This window comes from Triticum dicoccoides, chromosome 6A (genome assembly GCF_002162155.2).
Source record: "Triticum dicoccoides isolate Atlit2015 ecotype Zavitan chromosome 6A, WEW_v2.0, whole genome shotgun sequence".
NCBI lineage: Eukaryota > Viridiplantae > Streptophyta > Magnoliopsida > Poales > Poaceae > Triticum > Triticum dicoccoides.
In genome coordinates, this window is record NC_041390.1 from 582,302,796 (window position 1) to 582,317,603 (window position 14,808).

Consider the following 14,808-nt stretch of genomic DNA (forward strand, 5'->3'; position numbering starts at 1 on the left):
TACGTGCCGTTGGGCCACTGACATGTGGGCCAGGTTCCCAAAAGGCCCACATGTCAGTGACAGAACGGCAGGCTGCCGTACGTCAGAGGATCCTCATCCAGAGGGGGGCTGGTTCCTCTTTTTTTATGGGGTGGAGCCTAGACCTGGCCATGGGAAACCCGGCCCGGACGGCCCGGCCCGGCCCGATCTAAAAAAGCCCGACCCGGCCTGGCCCGACCTTGCCCATGGGCCGGGCTTGGGTCTGATTTTTAGGCCCGATGGCCAGGCCGGGCCGGGCTCGGGCCTGCCATATTTGCCATTTAACGAAGAGGCCCGACCCGTGGCCCGAGGCCCGTCGGGCTTTTTGACTGATGGGCCGAGCTCGGGCCTGAAATCTAGGCCCGACGGCCGGGCCGGGCCGGGCTCGGGCCCAGGTTTTTTGCAACAGGCTTTGTTTGGCCCGGCCCGAAGCCCGGCCCGGCCCGACATTTGGCCAGGTATAGGTGGAGGGGGTTGGGGGTATTTATTCAGCACCCAAAAGAGGCTTTTCCTTCTTTGCTTCTTTTTCTATATTTTTTTGTTTCCACATGAGTTTTTATTTTGTTTTGGAATAAGGTTTCTACATGAGCTTGCAGACCCCCCCACACAAATAATGCTGAATTGAAATCTCGGTCGACTTAGACTTAGCTGCCATGAGGAGAGAAAACCTTAGTCGATTTAAAATTAGCTGCGAGAGAGATAAAGAAATCTTAATCGACTTAAAATTAGCTGCGCGAGAGAGAAAATGCAAGACATATATAGTATTTGTTTATGAAAAAACTAGGGGCAAGATTGTAATAATACATTCCATTTTGCTTCCACCACAAAAGTAGGGCCTCCCCCTGCTGAACGCACGTCGCCAAAAAGCCCTGATGGGTTGGTTCCATCACAAAGAACCTGACCAGATGAACTCCGCTTGGTTCACTTCTCATAGCATTTGTAGTGGGTGAAGATGAGGATCTGAATCCTTTTTGCGACGATGTACCCAAAAGAGGCGGTTATGATAACCTTTAGTTTGGCTACTCAATTTGATATAGAAGGTATAAGATCTGGAGAGGTGTGCCATTGTTGTCCATATTGTTTGGAGATTGGCATGCCTGCATATATGTGCAACCGTCAAGCCTCGCCTTGACAGCCTCTAGACATGTTCTTATATACTATCGACCAAAGCATTCTCCTTCTTTGTCGCAACGTCAATATTTGTTCATATCACGTCTCCTCTACCCCCAAATTAAATATCATTACATCGACCATGCTCGGGCCTCCACCAACGAATTGATTGGCGATGCCACATGTCCACTTTTATTCATTTTTTTGACAAGTATTTTCGGACGGAGTAAGTGCATTGTAGTAAGGCATGAACTAAGAAACCTGGTTAGAAAAATCTATAAGAGAGGGCCAAGAACGTTTGGTCCATGGGTGTATATACACCCCATATAGAAAAAATAGTAATTAAATCAATTAATTAAATAATATTTTTGAAATAAACTTGACATTCCATTGTACTTGTAAAAAAATTCACAAAAAGAAAAAAGAACCATTGACTCCTTTTTAGAAAAATAAAAAATTACGGCCAAAATAGCGCGAATAGTGACCTATAATAGCAATCATTCTTGTTTTCTTACCCTAAAGTCAATCTTGATTTTTCATTGCTGAAAAGATATATACTACTCCCTCTGCCTTGTAATGTAAGAAGTTTTTTAACACTATGTAGTGTCAAAAAGCATTTTACATTATGAGACAGAGGGAGTAATGTAAAAAAAGTCACGTTTATTTTAGAAAAAACTTCTAAACATTTTTTTTATTTTCTCATTTTAGATGTATGTATACCGAGGAACCAAAGGGCATTTCCCATAAGAGGGGTGCTATTTAGCTGCCGTCACAACTGAGATGTGAGGGGGTGTTCAATTTTATTGATTGAAGAAGATGGTACCGTGTCCTTTTTTTTTGTACAAAAAGACCCCCTACATGGGTTAAATTGCATCGAAATACATGCATCCATTCCACATGAATAGGCAATCCATGTCGTGTGAACAAACCGTGCAAGTAATCTTTTGAGTAGTGTATTGATTAGAACGATATAATAGATCAGTACGAACCACCTGAAAATGTGAAGGAAAAGCGGTGCATGCTTTCTAAAAGAGGAGGAGTTGGTTCAAAGACAACTGGACACGGCCCCATCTTTTCTAATGCAGCTAGGATTTTGCCAAAATGGATGGTGTAGTGTAGCTGCTCGCTGCTTCACATTTATTGAGCGCCCATTATCTTGGAAGGGGGACAGCAATGCAATAATGTCATGTTGCATATATGCACATTATGTATACGGTGTGCACTAAGGCTCTGTTCGGATTCTCTCCGCTCCCTCACTGCAGGTCTGCAACTCCCAGGGCGGAGGGAGCGCCAGCACAAAAGCAGGGAGTGGCTTGAAACCAACTCTCGAGCGGAGCGGAGTTTAAGAAATGGAAGAGTTTCCGAACAGGCACTAAATGTTTGACTTTGTGTTATGTATGACGATGTACTTTTATTTATAGGAAACAACGACGTATGTAGAAACAATAGCAAGCACACGTGACACAAATAAACGCAACAAACAGTGGGCACAGCTGCTCGGAGACGAAACAACGAAGGGCATCGACCTGGCTTCGCGCATGACGACAATCACAAACGCTTAACCTCGCGAAGCAAACCTCAGAAATCATTGTCGCCTTCGACACTGACCATAGTGTAGGACGTAAGCTGTTGAGATCGCCAAAGAAGTCGTGCGGTTAAGCTAATGCAGCAAGAAAAGGGATGCAGCGTGATGTAGGATATGACACCCACGCCGCAGAACAGAGTCAGAGCTTGCATAACCCTACTCACATAGTCACCGCCATGTTGCATCGTGGGAGAGGGGAACTCCATCCCCTCTTGCCCAAGCTCGTGGGGACATGGATTGCCATGAAGATGCAGCGCCATTGTAGAACACATGCCAACCGCCATCAGTTGCTTGTCATCCACACCATAGCCTTGATTGTCACCACACTGTGCAGCATCAGAAAACCTTGTCGCGCTCACCTTCCTTGGCGACCGTACGGGCTTGTCCCAAGACCACCTCTTTAATGAAGATGTATAATTGTCTCGGTTGCTTCAGACGATCACGATGAGTCGACGACAACATTGATCATATAACAACACAAAACGATGCACAAAATGTGCAAAAGGATCAGCAACGTGCTAAGATAAAACGGGAAAGAGCACAAATGATCTTCATCTTCTCCATTGTCTACTACGTGACCTCCGGCGAGGTCGCAACTTTGTCCAGCTCGTGCATCGCCGGACAGGAAGAAGATGTTTCAGATGCTTGGACCTGAAAACACTGGCAGACGCATTAGATGGTACAGTATCCTCATTGTCAGAAGTTTTCTCGCAAAAAAAGAATAGAATATCGATCCGATGTACGCAGTGGTATCTGGTAATCAAAATCCATGGATCGTGTACCACCAGGGATGCGCACGTACGTAGGCGATCGCATCACTTGGGAAAAAAAATTAAAGCTTGTACCGTTATTGATCAATCGTACCTAGGTACGTGGTCAGTGGCATGCATGACGCACACGGCTCCGGCCGGTTCGACAAGAAAACCATGGGGAACCCGACCCGACGAACAACCAGTCGATCGATGGAGACCTACGCCCATAACCGGCCCGTGTGGGTGTGAGACCCAATTCCTGCGCCGGTGTCCGATCTGCTAGCCCGAAAAGCACGACCCAATCACGCCGCAATCTGGATTTGGGCCTAATTTACATCCAGACGGGCCCTCTCGTTGTCTGTTCTTGGGCCCGTGTGTCAGCCAGCCAATCCCCTCCGCCCGACCCATTTAATCTAAGCGTGTGGAAGGGGCCCGCATTCCAGCCACCCAGCCGTCCACCCGGTCCTTTGTAATGGCTCACACGTCAACTATGGAGAAAGATCATCCACAACTTCCACTGTCCTTTGTTAAGGCATATCTCTCTCGATGTAGTTTTTATGATTGATGACAACATGTTTGCGGACTAACTGTGTGCTTTGAGCCTTCCAGAGATTAATCCTTTGGCACGAGACGATTTCTTTCCCCTCGGAGTGTTTTTCAAGTCGGTGTAGCTCTTTCATTTCTTGTTTGGTGGACTAGTTTCGTAGGAGTCACCGTTCTATAAAGAGGGGGTCCGCTTTGGTAAGGTTTGGGTGGAATCAACACGTACACATCCTTCTATCACCCTCTGAGCCTTTCCGCTTCAACTGGAGAGCTCGTTCCCCTTGCAGTTGTGTTGTTTTGTGTCCGAGCAGTAGTACCGCGGTACCCAGCGGTAGTACCGTTTGTGGTTCTCAGCCGCAGTACCGCTGCGGTATTAGGCTACTACCGCGTCGATTCGAGGGGGTCGCATCTCGTGTCGGGTTGAGCGGCACTTTGCAGCGGTAGTAGAAGCGGCAATACCGCTCGAGGGCAGTAGTACCGCCCTACCACCGCGGCAGTACCACGCTGGGCACGATTCCTGCTCTCTCTTCAAGCCCTCCCAGGTTGGGCGGTAGTACCGCAAGGGGGAGCGGTAGTACCGCTGCCACCTGCGGTAGTACCGCCCTCTGTATGGCTGTTTTGAGGGTAACGGTTGGATGGGATCCCCTTCTATAAAAGGGGTCCTCTTCTTCTTCGTTGACTTACCTCTTTCCCCCAAAAGCTTCATTAATGCTCCAAGCTCCATTTTCGCCCGATCTCTCTCCCTAGCCAATCAAACTTGTTGATTTACTCGGGATTGGTTGAGAAGGCCCCGATCTACACTTCCACCAAAAGAAATTTGATTCCCCCACCAATCCCTAGGATCCTGTTACTCTTGGGTGTTTGAGCACCCTAGACGGCTGAGGTCACCACGGAGCCATAGTCCATTGTGGTGAAGCTTCGTGGTGTTGTTGGGAGCCTCCGATTAAGTTGTGGAGATTGCCTCAACCTTGTTTGTAAAGGTCCGGTCGCCGCCTCCAAGGGCACCGATACTGGAATCACGGCATCTCGTATTGTGTAAGGGCGTGAGGAGAATACGGTGGCCCTAGTGGCTTCTTAGGAAGCATTGTGCCTCCACACCGCTCCAACGGAGACTACTTCCCCTCAAAAGGAAGGAACTTCGGTAACACATCCTCGTCTTCACCGGCTCCATTCTTGGTTATCTCGTACCTTTACTTGTGAAAACTTATTAGTGTTACTTCTCTTGCTTGCTTGTGTGCTTGTTGTTGTTGCATAATATAGGTTGCTCACCTAGTTGCACATCTAGACAACCTACTTTGATACAAAGTTTAATTTGGTAAAGAAAAACTAAAAAATGTTAGTTGCCTATTCACCCCCCTCTAGGCAATCATATCGATCCTTTCACCCTTGCCATTACAAATTGCCTTCTTTGTCGCGCAAGTACCCGATCGAAGAGTAAAATATATCATCCGCCCCGTCACTGTCCTCCATCTCCTGTGGGAGCTGTTCGGCCATGGCACGGATTGCCCAGTTTTGCTCCCTAGCGGGGGCATGCGTTCTTATCCTTTGCCATGCCAGCGTGTGATTGCACGTCTACAACTTCGGTCATGAGGGCCGCCCGGGCCTCCTGCCTTCTCTGCCACGCACGGCGGGCACGCCGCACCACTGCCTCGAACGAATTGTGAGCCATTGACCTCCGACTCGAAGCCCGATGCCATGGGGACGAGACTGTTGGAAATATACCTTGAAGGCAGAAATATTGTATTATTATATTTCCATGTTTATAATTAAGAGTTTATATTATATGTTATAACTGTTGTGATTCTAGAATATGCGATTCAGTGAAAAACTCATATGCACATGTTGAATGATAAATGATAAAATATGATCCTGAAATATGCGATTCAGTGGAAGACTAGCTTATGTGTTGTTGATGGTCATGTTTTCTGGATCTTAGGATATCGTTATGTGTAATGATAGTCATAAAACAACATTGAGAATATGATGTTGGAAAAACAATCATATTGAATCGACCCAAACTTTTTTGTTATACTTTGAGATGCAACTGTCACAAGTCAATTGATATAACATGGAGAGTTGACGTGTGATTTAATTTCTTAGACCATGAGAGTTTGTAGCCACTTCTTACCACGGTGCACTTTGGGGTTGCTCAAATTTCATCTATAACACGGTGATCATAACAACAACTTACAGGTTCATCAAAAAGTTTGATAAGGGACTAAATAATTCACGAGAGGGATTTGCTTGTAACATCCCAAAATTCTAAATTTTGAAATGTTATATTAAATAAATAGTTTTGATTGTTTGTTTGATTATGGTGTGGTTGTTTGTGTGAAATTGAGTGAAATTTGAAACTTTTTGACAGTTGAATGAGAGGGAATGAAATGACTTTCCCAAACTTTCACCTTGCATTTATGATCTCCATGAATTAAAATTCATTTCGTCACAAAAGCCTAGAGTGAAGATGATATGACTTCTTCCATTTAAATAAATGAAATGGGTTTTGAAAAGATTTGAATTCCATTTGGTTCCAAATTCGGAAACTTTATGCAACTCAATGAGTGTCATGAGATAAGATAAAATGACTTCTTCAAATGCTAAGGAAGAGAGTTGAAAGTTTCAAAGAATCAAATTGAAAGTCCCTTTGAAGTTATTTTGAAAACCCACTTTCAATTTGGAGTTATTTGGTTTTATTAAAATTACCTTTTTCCAAAAATAAAATAAATGGAAATAGGGTAAAATAATTCCCTACATTATAAACATAGAGAGAAATGAGTTTGAAATCATTTTGGTATTTTAAAATATTTTTATTTGGTTTTTAAATGAACCAATAGTACTATTTGCTTTACTTAAGTTTTTGTGGAAGTTATTTGCCGCTGAAAATATGTTCATGTTTTAGGAAATCTTTTTATGAAATTTTTGATATATAATGTGCCTATATAAAGTTTTATTTTATTTTCGTTATTCAGTTTTCCGATCTGTTTCTATTTAAAAAAACTGTACATGCTGCTCATAATTATTTGTCGCCCACATGCGCAGCATAGTAGACAGGCCGGCCTGTATTGTTTTTCTTTTTATTTTCTTTAAGGTTTACAATTTTATTATATTTTTTTATTTCCAAAAAATAAAATTTCAGGAAAGGAAATATAAAAAAACTGCAGTGCAGTGTACGTGTGCGGCCGGGCCGAACTCTTAGCCCATGCACATGATCTTTTTCAATTTCATCTGCGTATCTAAAAAAAATGTATATATTTATTTCACATTGCCTAGCCTTTGACTCCTAAACCTCTTTTCCACTTACAAATAGACCCATAGAGTCTTCAAAAATCATTCGATTCAGGTTAAATTAATATTTTGGTTTGACTAGATTTACTAAAGAAAAATATATTTCTCCTCTCCGGCGTGAATTTTGGAAGTCGTCTCCTCTCTCCGAAGTCGTCTTTTCTCCACCTTATAAAGGTATCTTTCTTCGTAGTTTTCTTATACTCACGTAGCTTATTATTTCTAGACTAGCATAGTAGAATAATTAGATTACCAATTAATCTCTGTATTTATACATTAGACGTAAAAAAAATTTAGTCGTAACTATTTTTCTTCCGTAAAACACCTTGGTCCTGATTTTTTTCAAATAGTTACAATTTTTGACTCGTTTATCCAAATTAGATAAAACCAATGCCTACATTTTCGTCTTGATTCCATCTATCTAGTGAATCTATCAAACAAACTTTTTGCAACTTTTAAATTTCGAATATTTGTTCAGATTCATATTCAAACTTTTTTTGATCATATCTTTTTATCCATAACTCCGTTTGCGATGAATCCAATTGCGTTGCATTCGTATCGAAGAAATCTGTCCGTTCATACAATTAGTGTTATCTTTTCAACACATAATTTTGATTATAGTCAGATTATTCTACTAGTCCACAAAGAGTTATCACACCACATTATAAGCAGATTCAATCCTATGTTGAATTATTTGTATCTTTTGATCTATTATTTCCAATCTAGTAATTCTTCCTACATATTCATATCGACTTCCTATATCCAATAGCATCATTAGTTTCAAATTTTGAACCTTTCAAACTATTCGAAACTTCATTTGATCATATCTTGTAAACTGTAGCGCATTTTTGATTGATTCATTTTGCAATTGAATCCCTAAACGTAATCTATCATCTTGAGCATCACCACACTTTATCAACAAAATTAGGATCTACTCTTGCAAAATAATTTGATTTGGTTCTTTTGGATTTTTTTTATTTTTTATTTTACAATGTTTCTTTGCCTTTTCTTCTGGATATGTGAGTGATTGCTTATGTGTGGTTATACTACTTTGCTTACGATAGATTGATCGGAGTGTGACAAGTAGAACTACTAGAAATTATGAGTGCGAAGAATCTTCATCAACATTACAAGAGTGGCATGATGAGGTTCTATGAGTATATACATGTTTTGATCTAGATCACATGTGGATGTGAGGATTTGATGTTCTTATTATGCTTCCCTCGAGTGTTGCTTTCATTTAGTTCATTGATGGCATGATGAAGTTTTATACAAAGTTCTGACAATCGATCGACTCTGGCTATCGATAATCTGTTAACAGTTCTTTGGGATCAAATAAGGTGGCCCATAGTCTTGATAGGCATACTTATGCTTCAACTTCTACTGTTTTTTGGGAGGGATGGTGATCCACCGATGTTTATTATGCCACTTGTAATGAACGATGTAACCATCAACTTTCTGCAATAAAGAGCCACGAGGCATTCCTTTCCAAAGAAATCACTATTCTATGTAGAATAGGAGGGTGCATAAAAAATGTAGAATATGGAGCTATAAAATACTCCGGTGCTGTTTTTAAATATATGAGCGGCATTTTTTCCTCCTATTCTACATGATTATATCGCGAGAAGATATAGCTCCTTATTCTACATAAATGTTTTTAAATATTTTTGAATATATGTTTGTGATGGGTATTTTTTCTTTTTTATACATATTGTAAATTTTCGGTATACATACAAGATACTTTTTATACCAAATAGCATTTCACAAATACTCCCTCAATTTCTAAATATAAGACCTTTTATAAATTTCAATATGGGCTACATACGGATGTATATAAACGTATTTTAGAGTGTAGATTCACTTTGCTCCATATGTAGTCTGCATTGGAATTTCTAAAAATTCTTATATTTAGGAAGGGAGGGAGTACATGATTACCTTTCTCTGATGTTTACATACACCGTGTAAATTTTTCTCATACACCAGAATTTATTTATAGATTTTTAACGTGTGATAAATACATGTTTAACATTTTCCTAAAAAAATTGATGTCTACTTTTTCATACATGTTGTACATTTTTTGTATACATGTAGAACATTTTTTATACGCAATTAACATTTTTCAAATACATGATTATCAATTTTCAAATATATATTTTTGAAAAAAATGGATATGGATTAAGAATTTTTTTGAATATATGTTAAAAATTTAAATGGCACAATTTGTTTTAATGTTATCAACATTTTTAAAATAACACCACCAACTTTGTAAACTGCGTTAACATTTTTTTCTTCAGATTCACGATTTTTAAGAAAAAGTCAGTAAGTTTAAGCTTTTGAATGTCCGTACTTTGAATATTTTGCGAAAATATAAACAAATTTTAGAAAAATAAAAAGAAGAATAGAAAAAGGAAAACTGAAAGAAACGGCTGAGTCGCTACTGGGCCGGCCCACTATATGCATCCTTGACGCGACACTGCTTTCGGTCTCGCACTAAGTGAGGCTTAGACGGCGAGGAATTAGGGTTGTGCGGCGACTAGGTTTTCTTTTCTGCGTTGATTATTTACCGTTGTGATAGCTGTGGTACATGAGTCTTTCCTCTTTTTTTTTGAAATCACGTGAACTGAAACTTACAGTAAACCAGATAAACTCATAGTCGCATGCACTATGCAGTACCTACCCGACACCAATCACAGTCACATCTCCGCAACCTGGCTCGCCGGCCATGTAATGGCGATGGGGCTCGTCACCGTGTGCTTGCGGTCGCTCCACTCGATCGACCCGAACGTGTGATTCCCCGTGACGCTTCCGAAGATTCGTTGCGCAAAGGTGACCACGTACTCCTGCGTCTTCTGCGTCGCGGTGAACCTCAGCGTCCGGGGGCTCACCGTGACGAGCACACCGTCCGGGGCGGTGACCTTGGCCCTGTACGTAGCCCTGGCATCGCCGCCGACGTTGCGCATGACGCGGCGCTGCCTGACGACCGCCATCTTGTTCGTGGCGAACACCACCGAGAAGGCCGGGTAGTTGTGGTCGCCGACGGAGGAGCCCGCGCGCGTCGAGCAGTTGGCAGACGAGCCGAACACGGCGATCTGCTTGTCTGTGTAGCCCAGCGCGCACAGGAAGGTGATGTAGTCCTCGGTGCCGGCGTCGTACACCAATCCTGGGTCGACCGCGCGGTTGGGGTCGACGTGTCCGGCCCCTCGTGCGAATGGCGTGGACGCTTTGCCGGTGGACATGTCACCGATGACGCCGCCGGCGCTGTCCATGTTGTACGCGGTGGTCATCAGGGCAGACTTGATCATGGCGGGGCTCCACTCCGGCCTCGCCTGCCGGAGCAGCGCGGCGATGCCACTCACGTGCGGGCATGACATGGACGTGCCCGATATGATGTTGTACTTCACACGCCTCGTGTCGCTGGGGAGCTCCGAGGGTGAGTTAGCCCCCGTCCAAGCGGCGAGGATGTCCACGCCGGGCGCAGTAATATCCGGCTTGAAGATCTCCGGCGTGCGGGAGTTCGGCCCGCGGCTCGAGAAGGACGCCATTCTAGGGGAAGGAGGCGTCGGGCCGACGACAGTACCACGGAACACGATCGTCGCGGTAGGGGATGTTTGCTCGCTTATGTACTTCTTGATCTTCTCGGCAGCGGCAAATGTGACAGCCGTGGCGGGGTGGACATAGGCGCTGGTCATGGCCTGCTCGCCGTATGCTTCGGGGCTACCGAAGATTGCTCCGGCACCACCGGCGAGCTTTACGGCCTGTTCTTTCGCAGCCCGGGCGTACACGCCAGGGTCGCAGAAGACGATCTTCCCGGCTACCACGGTGGAGTTCAGCTTCCCTTCTTCGCATATTTTCGAGCCCACGTCCCCTGCGTGGACCAGTGGTACCTTGGTCGTGCCCAGCGGCTCGCCCGCGTAGAGAGAAGTACCCGTGAAGGTCTCGCCGTTGCCGAGAACGACGTCGGCCGGGAATTGGCGGTTGAGAGTGGACGCGCCGACCGTCAAGAACCATGGCGCGACGTTGACGGCGGTGGACTCTTTGGGGCCGGAGTTTCCCGCCGAGGCGGAGACGACGATGCCCTTGCTGACGGCGCGGAACGCACCCACGGCGGTCGTATCGCTATAAAAGTCCGGGGCCTTGCCGTTGGAGCCGAGGGAGAGAGAGATAACGTCGACACCGTCCGCGATGGCCTCATCAAACGCGGCGAGGATGTCAGAGCTCGCGCACCCTTTCCAACACACTTTGTAGACGGCTATGCGCGCGCCCGGTGCCATGCCGACGGCATTTCCTCTGGCGTAGTCGAAGAAGGCGCCGTCTGCAACAGCAGAGCCGGCGGCGGTGGAGGAGGTGTGGGTGCCATGGCCGTTGGTGTCGAGCGGAGACTCGGCGTCCTCACCGAACGCACTGCCGAGCGCAGCTTTCTGCCCCTTGTGGAAGAACTTGGCGCCGACGAGTTTGTTGTTGCAGAACTTGGAGCCGTTGAACGACGGTCCCGAGACGCACCCGCCGCGGAACTTGCCGGGCGGCAACGGCGGCAGCGACGCGTCGGCGGAGAAGGACGCGCGGCCTTCCGGGTACACGCCGGTGTCGAGGACCCCGATGACGACGTCGCTGGCGCCGTTGGACGCCGGGAGCAGCCCGGAGGACGGCGAGAGGCCGAGGAAGGACGGCGTGAGGGTGGTGTGCAGCTCCTGCATCACGTCGGGCACGACGGCGAGCACGGAGCCCGAGGAAGCGAGGCGCGCGGCCTGGCGGCCCGTGAGGCGCGCCGCGAAGCCCGTGGCGGCGTGCGAGTAGGAGTAGAGCACCCTCGGCGCCGGGGTGGAGAGCTCGACGGGGATGTGGTCGCGCAAGAAAGAGCCGTACGCACGGGTGGTCAGCAGGCCACGGCGCGGCAGCCGTGGCGCGTGCCCGGCCGCGACGTGCACGATGTAGGAAGACTGTACCTCGGCCGTGCTGATCTCCACCTCCACCTCCGTTGCCGCCACCGGAGCGGCGGCGACGGCGAGGGCGAGCAGGACGCACAGAGCCGCGAGGGGCGTGAGACCGAGCTCCATTGTTGCTGCAAGCGGCCGGTGGTTGCTGTGTGGTAGCAGCGGGGACGGGGAAGACGAATAAGTAGGCGGGCACCGCGGCATGCAGCACGCGGAGGGAGTGGAGTAGTTGCCGATCCAGATCATTGACGGGATTCGAAAGGTTTCAATCTCCGCACGAGGTAGCTCGTGCTGATCATCCTGCCGCGAAGAGAGCTACGAGTATTTTATTGCAAGAAGCCGATAGCGAGACTCGCGTGCTACTTTAAGATAGCCTTATTTTCGATATTGCGCTGATCATCGAAAATTCAAAGGAGTGCTCGTCCTCGCATACTCTCGGTATCACCGTCCGCTCGTTTCTTTCGGGATAGGAGCGGGAGGGTGTATTAGCCTGGTACGCGTCCTGTACTGGTTAGGATTAGGAGCTGCAATAAAACAAGGTTGGCCCCACCATCCTATTGTCGTTCCGTTAGAACCAAACGGTGGGCGCCCTGACCACCCACCGTGTACCCATCGCACAGGAACGATCCTCCGTCTTGAGCCGTGCTACACCGCTTCTGAATCTCAAGTAGTAGAATCAAACTGTGGGCGCCATGACCACCCATCCTGGGTACTGAAAGAGCACAGCACCAGGTGCACATTGAACATGATACACGGGTCCAATAGACTGTAGTTGGAGCACAACAATGGCTTCCATGTTGACGTTGGGCACAAGAACAAGCATGTGCCATGCCGTCATGGTGCTGGCCTGCTGGGAGTCTTGCGAGGGTTGGACACGAGCAGCGGTAGCGACAGAGGTGCACAGCGAGGCGGAGGCGCTGTCGGCCGCGGCCAAGCTGGGCATGGTGATGCCGAGCACCGCCATGGTGGAGACGGGCATGGCGAGTTATGCATCAGCGACCAAGTCGGGCATGGCGAGCCCATTCTTGCCGTAGCTCGTTGTTGTCGGGTATCCAGCGTCGCCTTGTCATGCCAACGTGCTCAACGTTATCATTCTCGCGGGTGTCGTCTTGCATGTTGTGGATAACCTTGTCTTCCTGCGTAACATGGCGCCACCACTGTTCATTCATACACAGGGCGCAGACACGATGGAAGCCGCTGGAGCTTTGTATGACAACCCACACGTGGAGGAGCATCCGGCGCGACGGGGTGCAGGCTGTAGATAGGCTAACGGTGTATGCTTAGACCATCGCGGACATGGTTCGTTGTGTCTATGAAGCCGAAGACCTGACCTTCAGTCTATAAATTAATGGACTTTATTTTATCTTAGACAATTTAAATTGCTCATATCTTTTAAAAGTATAAGTTCATTGTAAAATAATTTATATATTTGAACTCCGGGCGCCAAGACCTTTAGAACAAGAGCAATCTTGGATATATTTCAGATACATTCAAATTTTGACGACATATTTCACTAGAAAAATGTGATACAATCCTATTTTCATTAGAAACATGTGATACAATCCTATTTTCATTAGAAACCTGTGAAACCAAGCTATTTCACTGGAAACCTGTTTAATCAAAATATGAAACTGAAATGTCAACTAGTGAAACCGATTATATCAAAATGTGTAACACTTTATTTCAAAATGTGTAACGGTTTATTTCAAAAGAATGAAATATGTTATTCCAATAATGTTTAATTGAAATAGATGTGATTTTTCTGAAACAGGCGGGTGAAAAGTAAAATATGGGTTCTGAAAATGAAAACAACATGAAATAAGCCGGCGAAAAGTGAAATCTGGGTTCTGAAAATGAAAACAATATGAAATTGAAATGTCAACTTGTGAAATTGATTATTTGAAAATGTGTAATAGTTTATTTCAAAAGAGTGATACATTTTATTTCAAAAATATGGAATTTAAAATGTATGCAAAATCAGTCGTGTTTTAAAGGCCTACGACATGAGTTCAATTTTTTTTTCAAATCAGAATGTTGGTTCAAAAGATTTGACCGATTTAAGTTAGCAAAGATGAAATAAATGGATGCATTTGTCTGGGAGAGAAGAGAGAATAAGCAACCCATGCCTGCAGCCCTACGGTACGGCCGTACGTCGTCATACACATTCAAAAGCTGCATGCAAAGGAGCCCACATAAAGTTGGTATTCTCACGTATTTAATTGTGAAACTGTTTGGCTGGTTTATAATCAAAAGATGACACACATCCACATGAAAAGCATCAACGGCTGAACCTTGCACGGTACCAGAATCGCCTCTTTCGATGGCGTTGTCATTTTCGGCGAGTGTGTCATCACAAATTGTTCCACGGTTTGCATGAAAATATTGCCACCTTCAGAAAGGAAGACGACAGTTCTGGAGATCGGAGAAAACACCCCCGCCCGCTCATCTCCATTTGGCCACGACCGGCACGATCTCTTGGCCACGTTATGTGCCATCCGCCCAGGTCTTCGCCGGGTCATGTTGCCTTTTGCCGCCTCACCGTTTACCCCAATGGCCCCACAGCGTATTACCGCCAGTCCAGCACCTA

General features: G+C 45.8%; 1 protein-coding gene across 1 annotated transcript; it reads right to left on the reverse strand.

The window, feature by feature from the left end:
- Nucleotides 1-9,888: 9,888 nt before the first annotated feature.
- LOC119318128 (subtilisin-like protease SBT1.4) lies at nucleotides 9,889-12,430 on the reverse strand. The gene has a single exon (XM_037592651.1). It carries the CDS (start codon nucleotides 12,423-12,425, stop codon nucleotides 9,984-9,986), a length of 2,442 nt encoding a protein of 813 aa, XP_037448548.1. The 5' UTR covers nucleotides 12,426-12,430; the 3' UTR covers nucleotides 9,889-9,983.
- Between the last annotated feature and the right edge of the window lie 2,378 nt (nucleotides 12,431-14,808).